This window comes from Neolamprologus brichardi, chromosome 17 (assembly GCF_056152115.1).
Source record: "Neolamprologus brichardi isolate AB-2024 chromosome 17, ASM5615211v1, whole genome shotgun sequence".
In the NCBI taxonomy this organism is placed as follows: domain Eukaryota; kingdom Metazoa; phylum Chordata; class Actinopteri; order Cichliformes; family Cichlidae; genus Neolamprologus; species Neolamprologus brichardi.
This window is the reverse complement of record NC_142120.1, coordinates 15,624,757-15,644,805: the sequence shown is the minus strand read 5'-3', so window position 1 is coordinate 15,644,805 and position 20,049 is coordinate 15,624,757. Positions and strand designations below refer to the sequence as shown.

General features: G+C 38.7%; 1 protein-coding gene across 2 annotated transcripts in view; it reads left to right on the top strand.

Annotated features, from left to right (window-relative positions):
• Positions 1–20,049, top strand: part of ptn (pleiotrophin) — a 56,249-nt gene that overhangs the window by 28,338 nt on the left and 7,862 nt on the right. The window contains exons 2-5 of one of the 2 annotated variants that reach the window (XM_035908082.2): positions 12,473–12,536; positions 13,901–13,992; positions 15,292–15,465; positions 19,473–19,634. In XM_035908082.2, coding sequence (XP_035763975.1) covers positions 13,902–13,992; positions 15,292–15,465; positions 19,473–19,634 — 427 coding nt within the window. In that variant the 5' untranslated portion in view covers positions 12,473–12,536; position 13,901. The remainder of the gene's footprint in view (positions 1–12,472; positions 12,537–13,900; positions 13,993–15,291; positions 15,466–19,472; positions 19,635–20,049) is intronic. The other variant, XM_006780847.3, reaches the window with a different exon arrangement.

The window sequence follows — 20,049 nt, the reverse complement described above, 5'->3', positions numbered from 1 at the left end:
AAATTTTACTATTTAAGAATCCATTAGAGAATAACAGTTATTTGGTTTTCTCTGTTTGTGCAACACAAAACAAAAAGGCCTATATTTAGAATGCAATATACAGAAAATCTACAAATATTCCATAAATGGAAAAGGGATAAAACAGAGTTTTGATGATTATTTTGCTTTATCAAAAGTAAGTAATTAAGGAGGTAATTTCAAAGACTCACTGAGCCGATTTTTCTAAGGTTCAAGATGCCATTCTCATTCTCAGGCCATCTAATATGACCACTTTTGCCTCATAGATACATCTAGCATTATGTTTGTTGTTGGTGCTAGACACACTTGATTTATGGAAATAGAGTGAAGGGTCTCCCTCTCAACCTGTCACATAACAACAATGAAAATGAAAGTCGTTATTAAACTACTTTTTTTCATTCCTTAAAGTGAAAATAGAAAGCACTAGACAAATCTGAAAAAGAAAATTGGCTAGCACAAAGCTCCCAACTGGACTCAAACTACAGTCTTGTTGGCCAACCCATAACATCAAAATGTGAACTTTAATGGTGTCATAAAAATTTATATCTCTTGGTGTCCTGTATTACTGCCGCCAGTGTGCCAAGGCACCAGTGTCTTGTGTGCATCTCTGCTATCTATGCCAAAGACATCTGACTTCATTTGCTCTTAATTTTCATCTAGTGCTATTATTCTTTTACTGCCTTCATCACATATTCATAGTAGCTTAAAAAACATTTTTCTCATTTGAAACAACAATTTCTCATGCTAATTGGAAACCCTGTTGGCCCTTAGATACTCTTCACATTTTATGCCTTTAGACCAGTATAGTCTGGACCAACTTTGACCAGTCTACTACAACAAATTTTGAACAACAATTTTGAAGAGTAATTTAGAAAATCACTTATTGAACAATAAATAACTGAATGAATCATTAATCCTTAATGTTTCATTGGTGATGTTAACGTTCATCTGTGCTGAGGAAGTCCAAATTGGTGATGGCTAACCAACTGGACATAGTAACAGTGGACAAGCAGAGAAAGAATCCATGGTAACAGATGTACCTACACCAAGCAACTAGTAATGGGATTTCCGGCTCTTTTTATAGAACCGGATCTTTCGGCTCGGCTCACTAAATAGAGCCATCTCTTTCGGCTCCCAACCGGCTCTTCAGGTTGTTTTGTTGCTTTAATTAATTTATTATTAACAATAATATAAATTTATGCACAAAAGGAATTACTAATGAAAAAAAAAAGTGGTTCTATTTATATATGTTTATATAAATATATGCGGTGGCCCCTTGAGACAAAGCACGTACAAACTCCAAAACACATTTCTAGCGTTAACTGAACTTCCAAAACAGAGCTACCTAGATCACTTAAATTACACAATCGAAAGCATATGTGTATTGTTTGTGTATTTATACACAAGCATTCATATATATTCAAATAATTAAAAAAAAAAATGTTCGTTTACCTGTTACTACCACACACCAAATCCGGTTGTTGGTACTTCCTGGCTTGTGTAGCCACTAGGTAACAAAAGCTCAACACTGCCCCTAGCATCCTGGAGCACTTCTGTTGTCTTTTGTACGTGCTTTGAGTTTTTATGTGCTTCTGAGTTTTTACGTATTTTGAAGTTTGTACGTGCTTTGTCTCTAGGGGCCACCGTAAATATACTTTTATTTATTCACTCCACATAAAATGTAATATATAAATCATATAATACAAAAACCAACTAGTCACATTTCAACTTTTAAATATTAAAATTTTCATCTTTTTCCTTTTAAACAAATTTAAAGTGAAACAACACAAAACACTGCAAATCACAACACAAATAAATATAAATTAAAATATGTAAACAAAAAGATGTCATATGGGCCTGCATGAATAAACTTTCTGAATCCTTTATCATCCACAACTGAAATCAGTTGTGGATGATTACTATTCCTTTCTAATGTGACGTTGTTGTCCCTGGCTCTCTTTCTCTCTCTCTCTCCCTCCCGCTCTGTTCCTGTGCTACTGCCAGTGTAACTACCGCCCCTCCCCCCTCATCCCAGCGTAAAGCACAAGGCTCATGTGCGGAGTGAAGCGGAAAAAAAGTGCGAGAGAGAGAGAAAAAAAAAACACGGCTCGCGTCGTTCATGTCAAAGATCCGGCTCTAAGAGCCATTTCGTTCACAACCGACACATCACTACAAGCAATAGCAACATCAGGTAGAAGGAAAACAAGATGCTGGAAAAATACCAAAGGCTGAGAGAGGAGTAAGGGAAGATGTATAAGTTGAAGGTAACATCCCCATGGTGAGAATGGGAGAGTGCTTCCAGCAAATTCCGGTAATGACATCTGAGATCTCTGTCCACAACACAACACATCAAGATGGAGAAAAATCCCAGTGAACTCCAAGCGAACCAGAATGCAGTATTACGAAGTAGTGCACTGTTCCCCACGCTCACTGAAATGGCAGCTCAGGTGCCTTTATAATCTCATGCCCATGTTTGTTACAGGGGGATGTTAATCTGTTTATGGAAGCCGACCAATCAATGGACATTCGGGTAATCAGGAGCTGCAGCAGCTAAAGTGCCTGATTCGAGAGAAAGGCCTAATTAAATGGCCGCAGCGGAGCGGTGTACGATAAATATGGAATATTTTTATTGTAAATTATGCAAATTATATATAAAATTCCGATTCACTTAGAGTGCGTCTCAGTGCTGCTCCAAAATAACTTTGGCCTCACTCAAATGTTCGTGCACAGCATCTTATATTTTAACATTCTCTGATATTTGTTTTAAATGTTTACCCTCGGAGGCAGAACATGTTTTTTTTTTTCCAGCATTTTACCAACTTATCTCTACTTCACTAAAAAGAAAACTTTATTGAAAGTTTGCTTGACTGCTGCAGTGCTCCAGCTGCCAGCTTTCTTTGTGCAACCTTTGTAAAAACATAGTTAGAATATTAGAAACTTTAATTTGCCAATAAATTTTAATACAACTGTAATCTTTCTATATCGCAGTTTCATAACCCTAAAAATTGGGATGACTGGAATTCGTTGCAGCGATAGTATGGGGCTCATAATGTTCTCATGCAGCTAATAATATACTGGGGAGATGAGAGGGAGGATAAGCAAATGAATGAGTGTTTGGGGGTATAATATAATACGATCGTCGTGATGGAAGCATTCATGCATAAACCGAAGTCTTCAATTTCGTCTGTTTCAGCTCTGATGGTCTCACACAGCCTTTGCCTGCCATCCTTGTTATTATTATTATTATTATTTTTTTTTTTTGGGGGGGGGGGGGGGGGGGGGTTGTTGGTTTTTGTTAATCATTAAACAAGCCTATTTTGCACTGCTGCTTCAGATTTAGTTTCATTTTGAAGACTCAGCACACAATACACGCAAGCTGAAACACACACGGAGGATGCCACACATGCTGCTTTTGTTCTGGAGCATGGCTCCCCGGAGGCTTCTCTCAGGCTGTTCTGAGAGATACTGTAGTAGGGACCATCTTCACATACCCTCTCCCCCATTGTCTGACCTTTAGTGTGGCATTTTCCTTTAATCATCTGCACCTAAACACACAAGAAATGGTGCCGTGCCGCATTTAAGGGATTCTACGGTCCCACGGGAAAACAATTCACTTTCCTTCAACACCAAACCTGGAGGGATTACTGCACCTAGCAGCATTTTATCAAGCTTTAGCTCACATTATTTACTGTGTAGTTATGTACATTTTGTAGAGTTTGTAGATACATTTTTGCTCTGTGGGTGTTCTGTTTTTGTTCAGACGAAGGGATCTCAAACTCTTAGGTAGGAAAAGGTTGCTCCTTATAGGGAAGACAGCAAAGTCTAGGTAGAGTGAATCACAACTGAAGTCCAACAGAAAAATAGAAAAACCAGAGGAGTAAGCGAATAAAGGCAAACCACACAGAAGCACGGGCAGACCTGTAGAGAAGTTGTTAAAAAGGCAGGAAGGAAAGCATGCAGACTCACAACTAAGAGGCAGAAAAAGTAAACACTAAGGTACACGAGGGAGGTGATCTTACAAGCTAAAGACAGGACCCTCAGTCGTGACAGTGGCTGCATATTGGAGCTATATGCTCGACTTTCCGTGGCTTTCTGCCTTTCAGTTCATTTCAAAGGCCTTTCTTTGTCTTCCAGTCAATACACTTTTCATTTCATCCGTGCTAGAATCTCTCAAAAGCTCAGCTCAAGGAACACACACAAACAGAGAGACTCCTAAATAAATCCTTTCAATATGCCCTGTCTCTAGGTGAGGCATTCACTCCTCTCCTGAATCACAACTACTGGGATGGGAAAGCCACTCAAAAGTGGATTTTTCTGCCTGACTTTTCCCAAGGACACAGTGTTGTGTTGTCTGTCTACTAAAGATAAACAAAAAAACAATGAACCACACAATGGAAATCTGTCAGCACAGTGGCTTTTCTTTTGTTTTTTCCTCTCTCTCTCTCTAAATATCAGATGCGACTTTGGAACACAAATCAATATCCAAGGAGACATTTGTTTTTGCCACATTTTATATATTGTTTTTTTGTTTGGAGAACCGATGTCAGTTCAGCTGAATTTTTTTCACGAGGGAGATTTCCAAACCAACAAAACAAACCCCAAACGGTTACCAGAGTAAGTTCAACTCATATCCTATCAAGTGTCCTGAGAGAATATTTTCTGTTAGTAAATCCACAAAGTTTGCTCATGTAAGCGTTCCAGGTGAAATACAAACATTTGAGCAAATTGTACATGATAAATGTTACGTGTATAGAGGAAATGTGCGTTCTTAAGAAAACCACACTTCCTGCCCCATTTATGTTTTAACTGTGTCAGCAAACCGTAACAATGTGACATCATTTTTTTTTAAGACTTGATGACGACATGAAATTAGATACAAAAAAAATGCAGTCCAAATCAAAGCAATGCATGAGCGACATGAAAGGAGGTCAAGGGGATATATAGAAATAGTGCTGGACATGGAACAGGTGCAGTCATGGGTGATGATGTGCTCTAGAGTTGGATGTCTCGAGACCGGTCTCGAGACCACTTTTACCTGGTCTTGGGCTTGTCTTGGTCGCGACGGACTTTGGTCTTGGTTTTGTCTTGGTCTCGGATCCCTCGGTCTTGTCTTGGTCGCGCTGTCTTGGTCTAGCTGTCTCAGATTGACATAGTGGTCGGGAGATTTGGAGTCAACAGTATCCATGACGCACAACGTAACGTTCGATAATGTGTCATGTGCAAAAGCATCAGCTCTAAGAGCCGCGCTTAGAGAGTGCTTTGTAGTGAATCAGAAGAGTCGACTCCCATTGAGCGAGAGCTGGCTCCTATCTTAATTTCCTTTCGCTGCTCAGCTCTCACACAGTGGCTCAGCTGTGCTTCGAACCCTCCATATTGTGGCCAATCACCTGCGACGATACAGGATAACATCATTATGTGAAAAACAGAGAGTGTGAGAGACGCAACAGTCAAGTGGAGCGTGCGTCTGTCCTCTCAGTAAGTGAGTGAGACAGTAGACAGCAGTGAGGAGGGCTGTGCGAGTGCATCGCAAAAACACATAAATATGCCTGACACCCGTAAACGAAGCAGCATCTGGCTTCAGTTTAAAGACTTTTTTGGCTCGGTCTCGTCTTGGTCTTGAATCGGTCTGTCTTGGTCTTGTCTTGGTCTCGATACTCTCTGGTCTTGGTATTGTCTTGGTCTTGGTTTAGGTGGTCTTGACTACAAGTCTAATGTGCTCTTGGGTATGTCAAAAGCTCAAGTTCCTCTAGATCAGGAGTCTCAAACTCCAGTCTTCAAGGGCCGGTGTCCTGAAACTTTTCCATGTGTCGCTGTTGCTACACACCTGAATACAGTTAGTTTTCAGTTTTATTTGTTAGTATAGTGGCTTGCAAAAGTATTCGGCCCCTTGAACTTTTCCACATTTTGTCACATTACAGCCACAAACATGAATCAATTTTATTGGAATTCCACATGAAAGACCAATACAAAGTGGTGTACACGTGAGAAGTGGGATGAAAATCATACATGATTCCAAACATTTTTTTTACAAATAAATAACTGAAAAGTGGGGTGTGCATAATTATTCAGCCCCCTGAGTCAATACTTTGTAGAACCACCTTTTGCTGCAATTACAGCTGCCAGTCTTTTAGGGTATGTCTCTACCAGCTTTGCACATCTAAAGTCTGAAATCCTTGCCCATTCTTCTTTGCAAAACAGCTCCAGCTCAGTCAGATTAGATGGACGGTGTTTGTTCAAGGGGGCCGAATACTTTTGCAAGTCACTGTAGGTCATTAGCAAGACTCTACAGATTTGATTCATGTTACAGCAGTTCATGAGTGAATGAACATGGTGCAATAGAAGTACTTTTAGAAGTAAATTTTTTCAAACACTTGCATTTACTTGACTTTACTTGAGTAGGGTTGCTACTTCAACGTGAAGTCAAGTTCTATACTCTTGCTAATGACCTACTAATTTTATTCAGGTGTTTTGCAACAGGGACACATGGAAAAGTTTCAGGACACCGGCCTTCAAGGACTGTAGTTTGAGACCCCTGCTCTAGATGGTGACTTCCATATTGGTGCTGAGGAATTATAAAGGGGTTCATATGGAGATTTATCTTGCAGATCTTAGCCAGCATCAGTTGTATCACTTTATAGTGTTAAGATTACCATAATCCTATGTCCAATCTCATAATACTTCTTTTTTCAAGTGAGAATGTGTTTCATTTAGCATTTTTTCTTATGTTTTAGAAACATGAATCAATACAGTCATCTTATGAGACAAATAGCTTTTGTCAAATCTGTCAGGATGTATTGGAGGGAGAACCTAAACACAGGTCACATAAAAAGGTAAAGTAAACAAAAAAACAAAACAGAAATCCAAAAACAGAGAGGGTGATTGATGATGTGGGAAGGAAGCACAGGTACAGGCGACTGTAAAGAGGATGGTGGAGACAGTCACAAAGCTGGGAAAGGTGAAAAAGCAGGAAGTAAATTTTATACTAGAGACAGAAAAAGTAACCTTCAAAGTACAAAAGGAAAAAATAGACATGAAAGCTAATAATAAACATGATGATAGAGAAGGCTGAGAAAACTAGAAACACAACGAAGAGCAATAACACCAACCATGACAAACGTGCCTCCACAAAAAAGAAAAAAAAAGATAATTTTGTGGAGGATCTTGCTTCAGGTGAATTTCAATGACATCATTCTATCAAGAAGTGTATCATGCCCCCCACTGCCAGCAACATTAATTTGTTGGCAGTGGGGAGCATGATCCAATCTAGGCATTTATGAAAAGAATGAGGGAAGAAAATTGGTATGGGTTTGGCACTTTGCTGCAAAAATGCCTGTATTATTGCGCCCATGATGTTGGGCATATTTGAGGTTGGAGCACTTTTACAGAAGCCTGGTTCTACAGTTTCTGTTTGCTAAGATGCTCAAAGTTGAGTCTCTGTCAGGTTCCAAATTTCCATTTGCACCAATGACCTGAATCAATAATCAATAAAGACGGTGCTGCTCAAAATTCTACCTGTTATAATACATATTCATTTCTTTTTCTTTTCTTTCTTTTTTTATTTTGAGAGTTGGTTTATATTTTTTTCCACAAACCTGAAGAAGAATATTTTTTATACCACTTCTGCAGAACTGGTTGATAACCCTGTGTGCTTTTCTCTGTACAGTAGGTGATCCATTACATCTCATAGCAGTGTAATACGTTCCCTGACATTTTCAGAATAAACGGAAAGATTTAAAACTGGGGGCAGGTAAAGTTGCAGTCACAGATGTGCAGATGTGCTTATGAAACACAGATACAGGTAAATGCACATAGCAGTAAAGATAGTTTGTCTTCTTTCAGTTCATCTGTACAGACCTCCAAATGACCTGAGTAACATATTTTTAATCACTCGGTAGAAAACTGTGAGTGCTGGCTTATTGTTACCTTTTCTATCCTGTGTTCATGTGAAATGTTAAAAATGAAAATAGAGAACCTAGAGAGGCTAGAATGATATCAGGGAGCAAAAAGCTTACAGGACCATGTTTTTCCTTCACTGCACATTTAGTTTTCCACATGGGGACACATGAGGAGTGAGTTTTTTGGGTTTTTTTCTTCTGTTCTGATCGGTGTTGTTCCGTCAGTCAGCTTTATGATATGGAACACTTTTGGCTGTCATCCCTCCTTTTACTTAGCAAATGAAATAGAAGAGAGACTTGTGACTTGTTCCTGTGTGACCTGTTGCTTGATCCTTTGTTACGATCTGAAGTACAACTGGTTTTTGACATTGTGAGCTTGAATGTGGGGACATTAAATTGATTTTCTGACCATTCCATTAATTTCTATGCTCTTTATAATAGTTTGAATATATACTCAAGTACAATGTTCCCAAGTCTCCTGAGGTCTGCACAAAATCTGATTGTCGATCTTTATGGATTTTAAAATATTTTCCAAAAAGATAATGACTTTTGACTACTTGAAGCAAAAAAAAGTTCACTGCATTTGAAATGCTACAATAAAAGATAAAAGAAATTCACGAAGTCTGACTTAAATCTAATCTTGTTATTTGTGAGTTTAAATGTGTGCGTATCAGCTTCGCTCTGCTCAGTGTCAGTGACTGTATCTGATGATTAGTTGGGACATGTGCAGGGTGTTGCTGTATTTATCACAACTTGTTGTTTGCTTTCATGGCTTGTGTTGTGTTGTGTTGATTGACTATGTGTTATTATTACAAATGAATAATTTAACACCAAATGAAATTCACTGCATGAATTTCATTTGGTGTTAAAAGCAGCCTCAAAAGCTCAATAACGAACTGGAACTCCCTATAATGCTGATTGGAACTCTAGATTGGGGTAATTATTCTCTTTATGTTCACAAAAACAACCAACCCATGTGACCCACTTTACTAATTGTCATTACTGCACATTTGGACTAAACTCCTTATATCACAAATGAAAAAAGATTTCCTCTTGAGCAAGTCTAAATATTGAGTGATGAAATTAGAGATAGCCAAAAGTGTCTCCCATTTGGAAAGCACATCCTTTGATTTACTTCTGGGAGCCAGGAGTTGTTTAAAAATGTATAATTCATATGCAGCTAAGTGATATTAAATGCATACATGTGTCTTATGGTAATATTTGTGTTCATTATAAACACACAGAGGAGCTGTTGCCTAATTGCATGCTCCCCAAATGTATTTATACAAGTTCTCTGATTGGGAATTGGATTGTGAGAGGTTAACAGCTTTAATTAAAGAAACCAAAATCTATTCTTCACAGAAGGGTAATGGTGGAAATCTTTTTTGCTCAGCCGGTACAGCTAATAACCCGAGCAATTCCCCTTTTCTTGGGCCATATAATTGATTCATTAAACTGCTCTCTCCTTTATTCCTTCACTGTTGACTCCATTGCCTCCTGCCTTCATATCAAACGCAACCAAAGGATCCGATCGTATAAATAGATTCTCCTTTATGTTCTCAGCAGGGATTACGTCAGTCCGTGAGAGAGGGGAAAGAGATGGGATGTGTTTTGAATGCGGGGTTATTGTGGAGTGGAGGAGCATCTTGTTCGTATTTATTGAAGCATGTGAGGAGTCACTGAAGATCCATCGATCTGTGCCCGGTACTGGCTTTCCTCCTCCTTTCCTTTCACCAGCAAACTCACAGATTTGTTTGGATCAATGGGGCAAATGGTAGGGTTTGATAGGGCTCATTCTTAGTGGCTCATGAGCCACATCAACCACAGGATGTTTCTGATGTTCCAGTTAAAGTAACCCCCTTTGTTGAGGTTTGCAAACACTCACTTCTCCTGTTCCTGCACTGGGGAAAGGCGGGCAGTGAGGGGTATTGTCCAAAGACAACCTTGAGGGCAAAATAAAATCTCTTATTTGAAAAGCGCCACTTCACTAAACCTTTACTTACGGCAATTTCCTGCCTTCAATATCTAGTTTGGAATCTGGCAATAATAAGTTCGGCAATGATTAATGACTCTTGCTCTCTTGTGTCAGGCTACTTAGGTATCAACTTTAGCTGAACATTAAAATGTCTAAGAATTTTATGATGATCTTTTATAGACTAGACATAAAAGATGGATGTAATATTAAAGTCTGAAATATGAAACCAATCAAAAAGGCTTCCTGCATTCTTCTAATGACAAACAGAAGTGACTCTTTTCTTCTCTTCTTCAAACACACCTGAATGTAGAGAAAAAAACATGGCCTGCTCACTTCACTTTCATTTTCACTAGGCTTCTACACCCAATGGACATTTTATTAGGTACACCTTACAGTTTAAAATACAGACACACACACTCACACATAACATGACATGTCATGTTCAAACACCGGTTTGAGATGATTTGAGCCTTGCGGCATGGCACAGCCATTGACGCAGCCATACAAGGATCCAGGCTTTCATGTTGTTCATGCGAAAAAATGAAAGAAAATGCCAGAAATGAGTCTTGTGAGACCAGCGGAAGTTTTTTTGTGCAATTCTGGTGAATCAGTGTGAACTGTAACTCTGTTTCCTGTTCTTAGCTGACAGAAGCAGCACACGGTATCATCTTCTTCTGCTGTAGTCCATCTACTTCAAAGTTTGCTATGCTCTGTATTCAAAGGTACTCTTCTGCATACCTTGGTTGTAACAAGGGGTTAGTGTTAGCTTCATTACTTCTGGAAGCAGCCTGGTATCAACAAGGCATTTACAGTCAGAAAACTACCTCACAATGGATATTTTCTCTTTTTGGGGTAATTCTCTGTAAACCTTAGAGATCGTTTCAGGATGAGCAAGTCCTGAAATACTCAGATCAAGTTAGATCACTTTTCTTCCTCTTCTGATATTTGATTTGACTTCACCTGGTTTGTCTCGAATATGTCGACATGCCTAATTGTATTGAGCTACTGTCATGTGATTGGCTGATTAAATACTTGCCCTGCAGTTGAACAGGCTTATCTAAGAAAGTAGTCGATGAGTGTAATCCTAATCGCAAGTTTCATGTCTTACTTGGAAAAAAAAGTTCCCATTTTATTAAAATGGGAGTCAAATGGGCAATAAACGAAGTTAAGCGTGCAGTGTCCTATTTTTCTCGTTAGATGCACCTTTTACGTTGACCAGTTTAAAAAAATGAGCAAAAAATAGAATTGCTTAAGATAAGAATTCAAAACAGAACTTTATAAACCAATCGACTTACGTCACAGTAGCTATATCCATCCTTTATTTGGAGTCTGTATGTATTTATCTGAATACACCAATTTCCTTTTGGCTACATGGAGGGAAGAGGTGACTTGAGGGACCTTGGAGAATTATGTTTTTTACAAACCCCCCATTGGTTCAGTCAAACTATAGGGGTGAGAAGGCTGGTTTGTGCTCAGGTTGTAGCAGGAGCCGAGTCTTTTCCTTTCTGTCAATGTGTAGAGCTGTAGGTGCCTCTGAGCGTAAAGAAAGTGAGAGAAAGCATTTATGGAAAGCATATGCGCTTGTCCTTTAAGACGGCACTTTGGAAGGCTTCTTATCAAAGTCGAACACTGGCAGCACACATGCCTACTGAAGTATAGTCAAATGCTCAGACCCATCCAACCATTATAGGTGCTGTCATGCTCTGAAAACAGGTACAGTGACTTTCATTTAAATTATTAACTTCTCGAAGAGGAAGAACTTGTCTCCCAGGATCCACTTTCTACAGAGGAAATGGTTAAGTCAGCTCAATTCCAGGACATATTTTTACTTTAACTTGCTGTATGTAGTGCTCATTCAAAGTCATCTGCCATGTCCCCTATTATTATGCCTGCACTGCACCAAAAGCCTATCATTCTTTGTGTGACTAACTCAGGGAACGGCTTTCTTATCTTTTGAAAGGCCACAATGCCTTTTTCTTGGAAAATGATCTTTATCAGTGTGCTTTCATTGGGCTTTCTCTATGAATCTTTTAGAAATCATTGTACATACTTCTTACAGTTGGGATTCAAATTTTTTTCCCCCTTTCATACTTTGGGTTATGGAGATGAATAGTTGTGGACCTCTTAAAAACTGGGAGACGGAGTCTGAAGTATTTAATCAAAACGGGGCTTCTCTGTGAGCTGAGCACTCAGTAAAGTATAAAAACAATCTGCTAGGCAAACTACAGGCACTGGCATAAGGTCTATTATGAATTTCAGAGAAGTGCTGGAGGACATTAACTCCGGGATAAAACTTACTTCAATAGCAGCAAATAATTAAATATAACATTTGAATGCCTTTACATTTCAGAGGCGCTCACTGCCGTAGACTCAACTTATGTGGAATCTTAAGTGAGTGAAATGAAAAGCTGAGAACGAACAATAGGATGGATGGCTCAGATCCAGCTCGTGATTAATTAAAAATGACAAATGTATATTATTTCCCTGCCAGGCTGAACTGTTCTACAAGAATTCGAGCCCAGAGGAGCGTTTCTGGCGTCAGACACTTTGTAATTGCTTCAGTCTCATGCTGTTTCCCCCTCAGAGAGTGCTGTCGGCTAGAGGATCTCACTCAGAAAAAAAGGAGAGGGCAGTAGAGCCAAAAAAAAGTAAGCTTTTTGCAGCAATTTCATCTTAGTGCATTAGGCTAGTGGTAGTGACAGTAACAGCTTTCTGCCAATCCAAAATCAGCAGGAGGACTAAATAAGGTCGGGAAATATGAAACATGGCTTTAGTTTGATTTATGAAATCATAAATCAGCTAGATTTTGAATCTCTAATGTCAGCTGCACTGGACAAAAATGAGCCAGATGGCTAAATTTCTCAACAGTTTCAGTAATTGTACAGTGGCTACATGATGGAGGTCACCTCTGCTTCCTTGCTCTTTTCTTGCTGCAGGTATAATCTTTTCTTGAGCAAATGTTTTGCACCTCAGTAAGCCTGGACTCAAAGCATCTCAAGTCTCTCGAGCCTCTGGGAATATTGCATTTTATGATGGCAAAAAATAAGAATACCTGTGAATTTCAACAATGATTGTATCTATATTAAAAGAAAAAGAACAAATATGTTGTGCTATATGTTGTACATGTGTTGGCTGAGTAATTTGGGCATCTTATTATATCTAATTAGGCAGTACAACAATGAACTCTATCATTCAGTTAGTGTGGGTCAAATAATTATAAATTATGGGTTATTTACAGTATATTTGCATCCATCAGTAAAGTGACCAGAAGGATCAACTTAACTTGACTGACAATCCAAAAACAGATTAAGTGAGAAACTCAATAACATTTAGGATTCTTTCTTTTGGGTGTAGAAACATTAACATTTGACATTAAGTTTGACATAAATGAAATCCGTATAGTGAACATTTCACCAACACCGAGACCAAATTGCTTTGAGTGTAGACAAACAAAATGTTGATTTTAGACCCCAGCACTGTGGGGCTAACATGAAACAAGATTTTGCAGGATGTTCTTGTTGATCCGTGTGATGGATGGCTGCATGACGATTGCTTTTCAGGTGTATTTTCTTTTAAATCAGAGCTTTGAAATGTTAGAACATCCCCTCCCACATGCATACATGGAAACCTAAGGGTATTCATAGCACAGGCAGGTTGGTAGAGACAAAATCACATATCAGTGGCAACATCCATAATGCTAATGAAGTCAGACAGCATAAAAATGGAGAAGCTGAGGAAATGATGGTTGCAAAGTGACTTGCAGATATATGCCAACTGCCTATAGGATTCAAAGAATAGAATGATCTGAGCTTTAACTGATGTGGAGTGGCAATGATATCAGATTATTTGCTGGGATTGGGGTTTTGTGTCCTGTGTGAACTAAGGGAGTGGATTAGCTGACTATAGTTGCATTTTAAGGAACACAGAATAACTGCTTGATGTTGATCTGTAACATTTAAACCGTGAAGAAGTAGGATTCTTCTGCTAACAGCTGTCTTTTTGGGACTTTCAGAATGAATGGACAGAAGCAGTGGACACGGGTGGCAATAGCACTCCTGGTGCTTACAGTGATTGCAGCTGAAGGAGGCAAAGCAGAAAAACAAGGTGATTCCTTCAAACTTGTCAGAAGATAAAGAGGAAAAGTGTTGGTTAACCTTAAATTAAGCAGTGTGCATGCTGTCACATTTCATTGCCCTGTTGAACAACTAATTTAGTCATACAAAACTCTTCAAAAAATACAAATATAATTTTTAAAATACAACTTTGAGGATAAAATAATTGGTCTCCTATGAGAATTAACAAGAGACAAATAGGAATAATTTGCAATAAGGAACAAAAAAAAAGTGGAGTAATCCCACTTGGGTAAAGAAAACACATTTAACCTAATTTAAATTCAGGGGAAAAAAGTTAATTTGCATTCGAAATTAGTGCAAACACCTAAACTCATTACAGCCGCCTTAAAATAATGTGATACAGTCCTAAAGGGGGTACTTTAACAGACGAACATCCAACCATCCATCTATCCTTGCAGTTTTTACCATCTAACAGAAGTTGGTCTGCAATTGTAGAAGGATAAGCAAGGAATTCATAAACAGAAGATTTAATGAATAAAAATCACGAGCAAGATTGATGTAAGACCTAAATCATATTTCACTGTGGAAAATAACTTCACAGTTGATGTTAAAATCTCAAGTTTTGACCCTCTAGAATACAAGATAACAGAATCACGTGGGTGTCTGGCTGAACACGCACCATTTCAGGAGTCGACATGAGTAATGGAGAACCATGTTATTGGAATACTATATTATTTGTTCTATATTCATTTATTTTAAGAAATTACAAACAAAACAAAAGGAAAACACAATACACAATGAACAACAATCAAGGGGTGTTTGAAACACTATTTCATTTAAATAACAATTTAAACGTTCCCCTTTTTTGGAATACTTGCTACTAAACTCAGCTTAAAGGAAGAATTAAAAACAGCCTTGGTTTTTCAGGCAGTTCTTCACCAGTTTAGATCAGCAGTGTATGAGTGTACTGTGAGCTCTCATTAACTTTTGGCAGCAAGTACAAAAATCAGTGTAATAGAACAAGCACTATCATCGGTTTAGTCTCTGTTTTAGATTACCCTCAGCGGAGCTCTGGCCCTCTCAGTTCATTAAGTTTCAGTTGTTTTATACTGATAGAAGTAATACAACCTGTAGCTACTAGCCTTAGTAGAGATGAGCTGATAAGTTCACATCTCGCTAAATTGTGTTAAGCCTAAAAGTAGTGACATTTGTTGTCTTTTGTCAGGTATTGTGAGCAGCTCTTTACAAGATCTGTAAACAGACATTCATGGGGATCCCTGCTCAACGCTATCTATTTTGATGTTGTTATAATATGGATGTGATTCTACAGGAAAGAAGGAACGCAAGTCAGACTGTGGGGATTGGCAGTGGAGTGTGTGCGTAGCCAACGAAGGGGACTGTGGACTCGGCACCAGGGAGGGAACACGCACCGGCACTGACTGCAAGCAGACCATCAAGACCCAGCGCTGCAAGATCCCGTGCAACTGGAAAAAGAAGTTTGGAGGTGATAAATGTTCACATGTTGCTTTGTTGAAGTAGGAAAAGAAGGATCTACTTTTCCAGTAGAATTTAGAATACCTACTGTTTTAGGTTTTTAAATAATTTATGCCTTCTAAATGACCCAGGACTCCCCTCCTTCTGTACAAATACATGGATGCCATCCATCTCCCACCACGTCTCCTGATGATTTATTGTGGCCCGTCATTTACACAAACAATGGTCCCATTTTCAGAATAGGAATGAGTAAGCTAGCTAATTAGAGGTACAACAAAAACATCTATGCAGTATATAATATATTGTCATGGAAAACATAGGAATAATTGCCCAGCATTGTCATTTTCTTTTTTGGGCTTGAGACGGTGAGGCTTTTACAGCTGAAATGTCTTGCAGTGACAAGCCTGGAGGATATTTGTTCCCACAGTAAGGCCTGTCAGGCAAGAGCCTGCTGCTCTGCAATGAGCCTGTCACGAATGATGAACACACTGCAGGAAATAATGGTGCTAACTGGCTACATAGATTACAGCAAAAAAAGTTTTGGAGGAGTGGCATTGAGTTTAACGCCTGCGTGTTTGAAACTGTGAAAAGAAAAAAAAAATTAAAGTGTGAATTGCCCCTCTTGGCTGGAAATCCTGCAAAATGAGAGCAGTGTGGTTTTAAGTGTGGATACTTTTGTACTTGAAAAAGATGGATAACAGAACCTGTAAGAATAGGTGTGAAAAGACCCTCTATTTCAACCCTGGCTGTTAGGTCTATATTTGGTTATGCTGCAGCTAAGTAAATTGTCTTTTTGCCATTAATTAATATACTATGTTACTAGTACACTTATTATCTAAGCTCTAGTAGGTAGCGTACTCAAATAAGGAGCTGTATTATATGCCTTTAGCTATGAAGTCTTAAAAGAGACATGAAAAACTGAGATTTTTTTAGTATAGTTCTAAGAGTCCTGAGCATGAAAGATTTGACATCCCATCTGGCAAAACTCTTACATCTAATTAGAATACTAAGACCCAAAAGACCCTTAAAAACCAACTAGTGAAAACTAGGTTAACGTTGGTTTTCCAGTTTGCAGCACACAGCCCAAACTGTTCTTTGCCTCTTGCCAAAGTATAACACAGTGATGTGAGGAGAATAAATATTAATATAAGAGGTGGGCACAATATTGTAAAACTGGGGTTTCCAGCAGCATGACACAAAAAAGAGGAGTACCTATGGGACTGGTGACCAAGGTAACAAACACAGCAGCTAATGGGTCTCATTATAATAAACCGAAAGAGATAAGTCATATGGAGTGCTGAAGTGGCTGATACAATATGAATCCACAGAAAGCAGCTTTGTGAGAGCTGAATGGAGAAGAATTACTAGGAAGTAGAAATATTTGGTTCCGCGGTGCATTTCTATAAAACTGTTAGCGTATGCAGGTCTTTCATAGCACAAAAACACAAGCACATTGCTTCTTTATTAGGTGGAAATGAAAATGCATGAAAGTAATTAAAATTAATAAATAACTGGATCTCTTATTGCCAGGAAAAGGGATTAAGGGGTAGTCATAGAACAAATTCTGCCCACTCCATATAATATATGACCATCCCCATATACTCATATGTCATATAACCAACACAAGCATGCAATATTTTTGCAAAAGTCTCAAGACATCACTTGTTTCTTTATATATTGCTCAGAAAATTGGAAAATGGTGCAGTGATGAAATGTAGACGTGCACATACAAGAATATACAGTATATAAGGGAAAACCATCAGTTTATACAATCCTCCTTTGAATGTTGGCTGCCTTTTTCTCTGTTCTCTGTCAGCATGATCTCACATTGCTTCGATAATGTTATTTAAGCTCTGGGCAGACCAATCCATGACTGACAGTGCTCCATTGTATGTTTTTCTATCCAAGCATGCTTTTCTATACTCAATTCGATTAATTCTAGCAAACAACACTAGCTGAAATGGAGCCCTAAACAATGACAGAGCCTCCACCATGTTTTTACTGTACTGTACCTCTCTCCTGACCTCCTGTCCTCCATACATACTCGTGATGATTAGAAACACACATTTAAAATTTAGATCTATCACTCCCCAAGACAGTTTGTCACAGTCAGTCCAATTCTTATGTAATTTAGCATACCTCAGCCTTTTCCCTTCCTGTAAATGACTGACAGGCACGCTTCCTCTGAGACCATGATCAGGTACTCATCAGAAATGGCCGTGTCTCTCAGGTCCTGTGTCAGGTCTTTGCTGCATTTCTTTTCCAGCAAAAGACATGACTTTCACATCCCGTTCATGTTTTTTTTTTAGCTATAGCAAGTTTTCAGTTAATAGCTTTTAGGAATCACCTTGTTGGTGCAAAATTGCTTATTTATATCTGTCACACAGAGTATTATCTTTGGCATTTTATATACATTCAACTAAAAAAAAGGAGAGATCAAATGATGTGGTTCTTTGAAAAAGAAAGGTGACTTTTTTTTTGTCCTTGAAATATTTATAGATCAGTATTAAATAGCTTGAAAAACCAAAAAAAATTCCTTAAGACCACTTTAAAAATGGGAAAAAATCTTGTTGGAAGCAAAATATAAGGAAATTAGGATGGCTCATGACCACAGTACTGTACATAAAATTTATGTGCATATTTTTTAAGATTTTGAAAGCAAGAAGGACTTAAACTAGAAATCATTCCAGAAATAAAGAGTATGTGATATGAAGAATAGATGGTGGGGATGATCTTAGTGATGGTGAAATGTATGAAACAACATCAAAAGCAAAATGTTGGCTGTTTCATGATGATATTTCATTTTGCATATATGCTGTTTCTATCTGATGGCACTCCAGTTTCTTTAGGCTCTGTAGAAATGAGTTATGACTCTTTTTCACTGCTTAACAAATTATATTCAGTGATTTGAGACTTTGGTTTAATGAATAGTCATGAGGGGGTGTTTTCACACTTTTGCAACCATCATTTTTGCCAGCACAAATACTGTATGTTACACTGTATGAAACACCTTAAAGAATACATGAGCTGCCTGACAATTTCCTGGTAGTCAGCAAGGGAGCTCTCTCTCCAAGACAATTTACAGCTGTGGAGGCATAGGGTTTTTAAAGTTGGTTGCTCAGGAAGTCCCTGTAGGATTCTTGCAACAATGGCCCTGTCACTCCCCCTCTTCGCTCTTCGCCCCTCTTTTCCTCGCCCCTTCTCCCACCTCTCCCCTCCTCTGATGAGCACCTTGGGAACTCAGAAGCAGTGACAAGGGCGCTGGTGCTTTGATGAGAGAGGAGGCAGAAGAATGAGTGTCACATCCTCGAGGGAACCCGGCTAGACTGGGGAAAAAAAATTAATGGAGAGAGATAAGTGGGACATGGACATACAGTACATAAACAAACACTAACATACACATGCTTGCATGCTTTTCAAACCAATATCCGTAACATGCAGTGCATTAGTGACTGTTGCCATCTGTCTAGAGAAATCTTGCACTTCTTTTGGTTGAATTTAAGTTGTTTAAAATGTATGATAAAATGAAAGCACCAGCAAGACCTCGCCCCAAACATCACGAATATGTAAATATGTAAAATTGTCCTGCTCTAAAATGACATCTATCCAGGAGCCAGGTTCTGCTTGATTACATTCATCTTTTAGAAGGTTTCATCATATCAAGAATATGAGACTCAAACTGTGAAGCATCACCGACTCCAGCAGGAACAAACATAAACACACTTTACTTTGTTGTTAAGAAAATGGTCTCATGAAGGCACTTTGTGAGCGGTGGACAGTTTCTCTTGATGGAAGAGGGTAGGCAACTGCTCATTAAACACCCATTCAAAGTCAATGACTCAGCACTCCCCAGGCTCAGAGGCTTGTTACAGTCACTGATTACAATGGACTCCTTTTAAAAACAAATGTAAGATGTGCAGGTTTCCTTTCTGATCCCGTCCATACCATTCTTTCTTCGAGCGACTTCACTAACAATAAGCAGGTGATTTAAAGTCTGATGTCTTTTTTACTTGATAGGTGAATGCAAGTACGACTTCCAGGCCTGGGGGGAGTGCGATCTGGCAACGGGCAAGAAGAACAGAACGGGAGTGCTAAAGCGAGCGCTCATGGACGCGACCTGCGCTGCCACCGTCACAGCCACCAAGCCTTGTGGGAAAATCCCTAAAACCAAGCTGCAAGGTAAGATGACAGAAATAAAACATTTGCTGCATAAAATGCAACTCTCCCATGTTGAGCTGGTCACGAAAGGTGGGATGCACTAAAGTTGTTATGCTGAATCACCATGTCCAAAAATGTGATATCTTGTACTACGCATTTTGTTGCTATTACTTTTAAAGAGATTAGCTTTTTGGTAAAAATCGTTCCTTGATAGTTAATTATAATGTCATATCTAGTGTCTCGTATATCATTATTATTAGTTATATAGAGAGGGACGTTTTAAAATAAAAGTTTCGTTACTGATCCGAGAGCATGCTCTACTCTAGAAATGAATGCGACTCAAAGCAACTGGCTTGTCAGAAACATGCATTTGACCTTTTACATTGGCCCTATGACATCCAAGAAGTTATCTATGATCTAATATAAAGTAATTAAT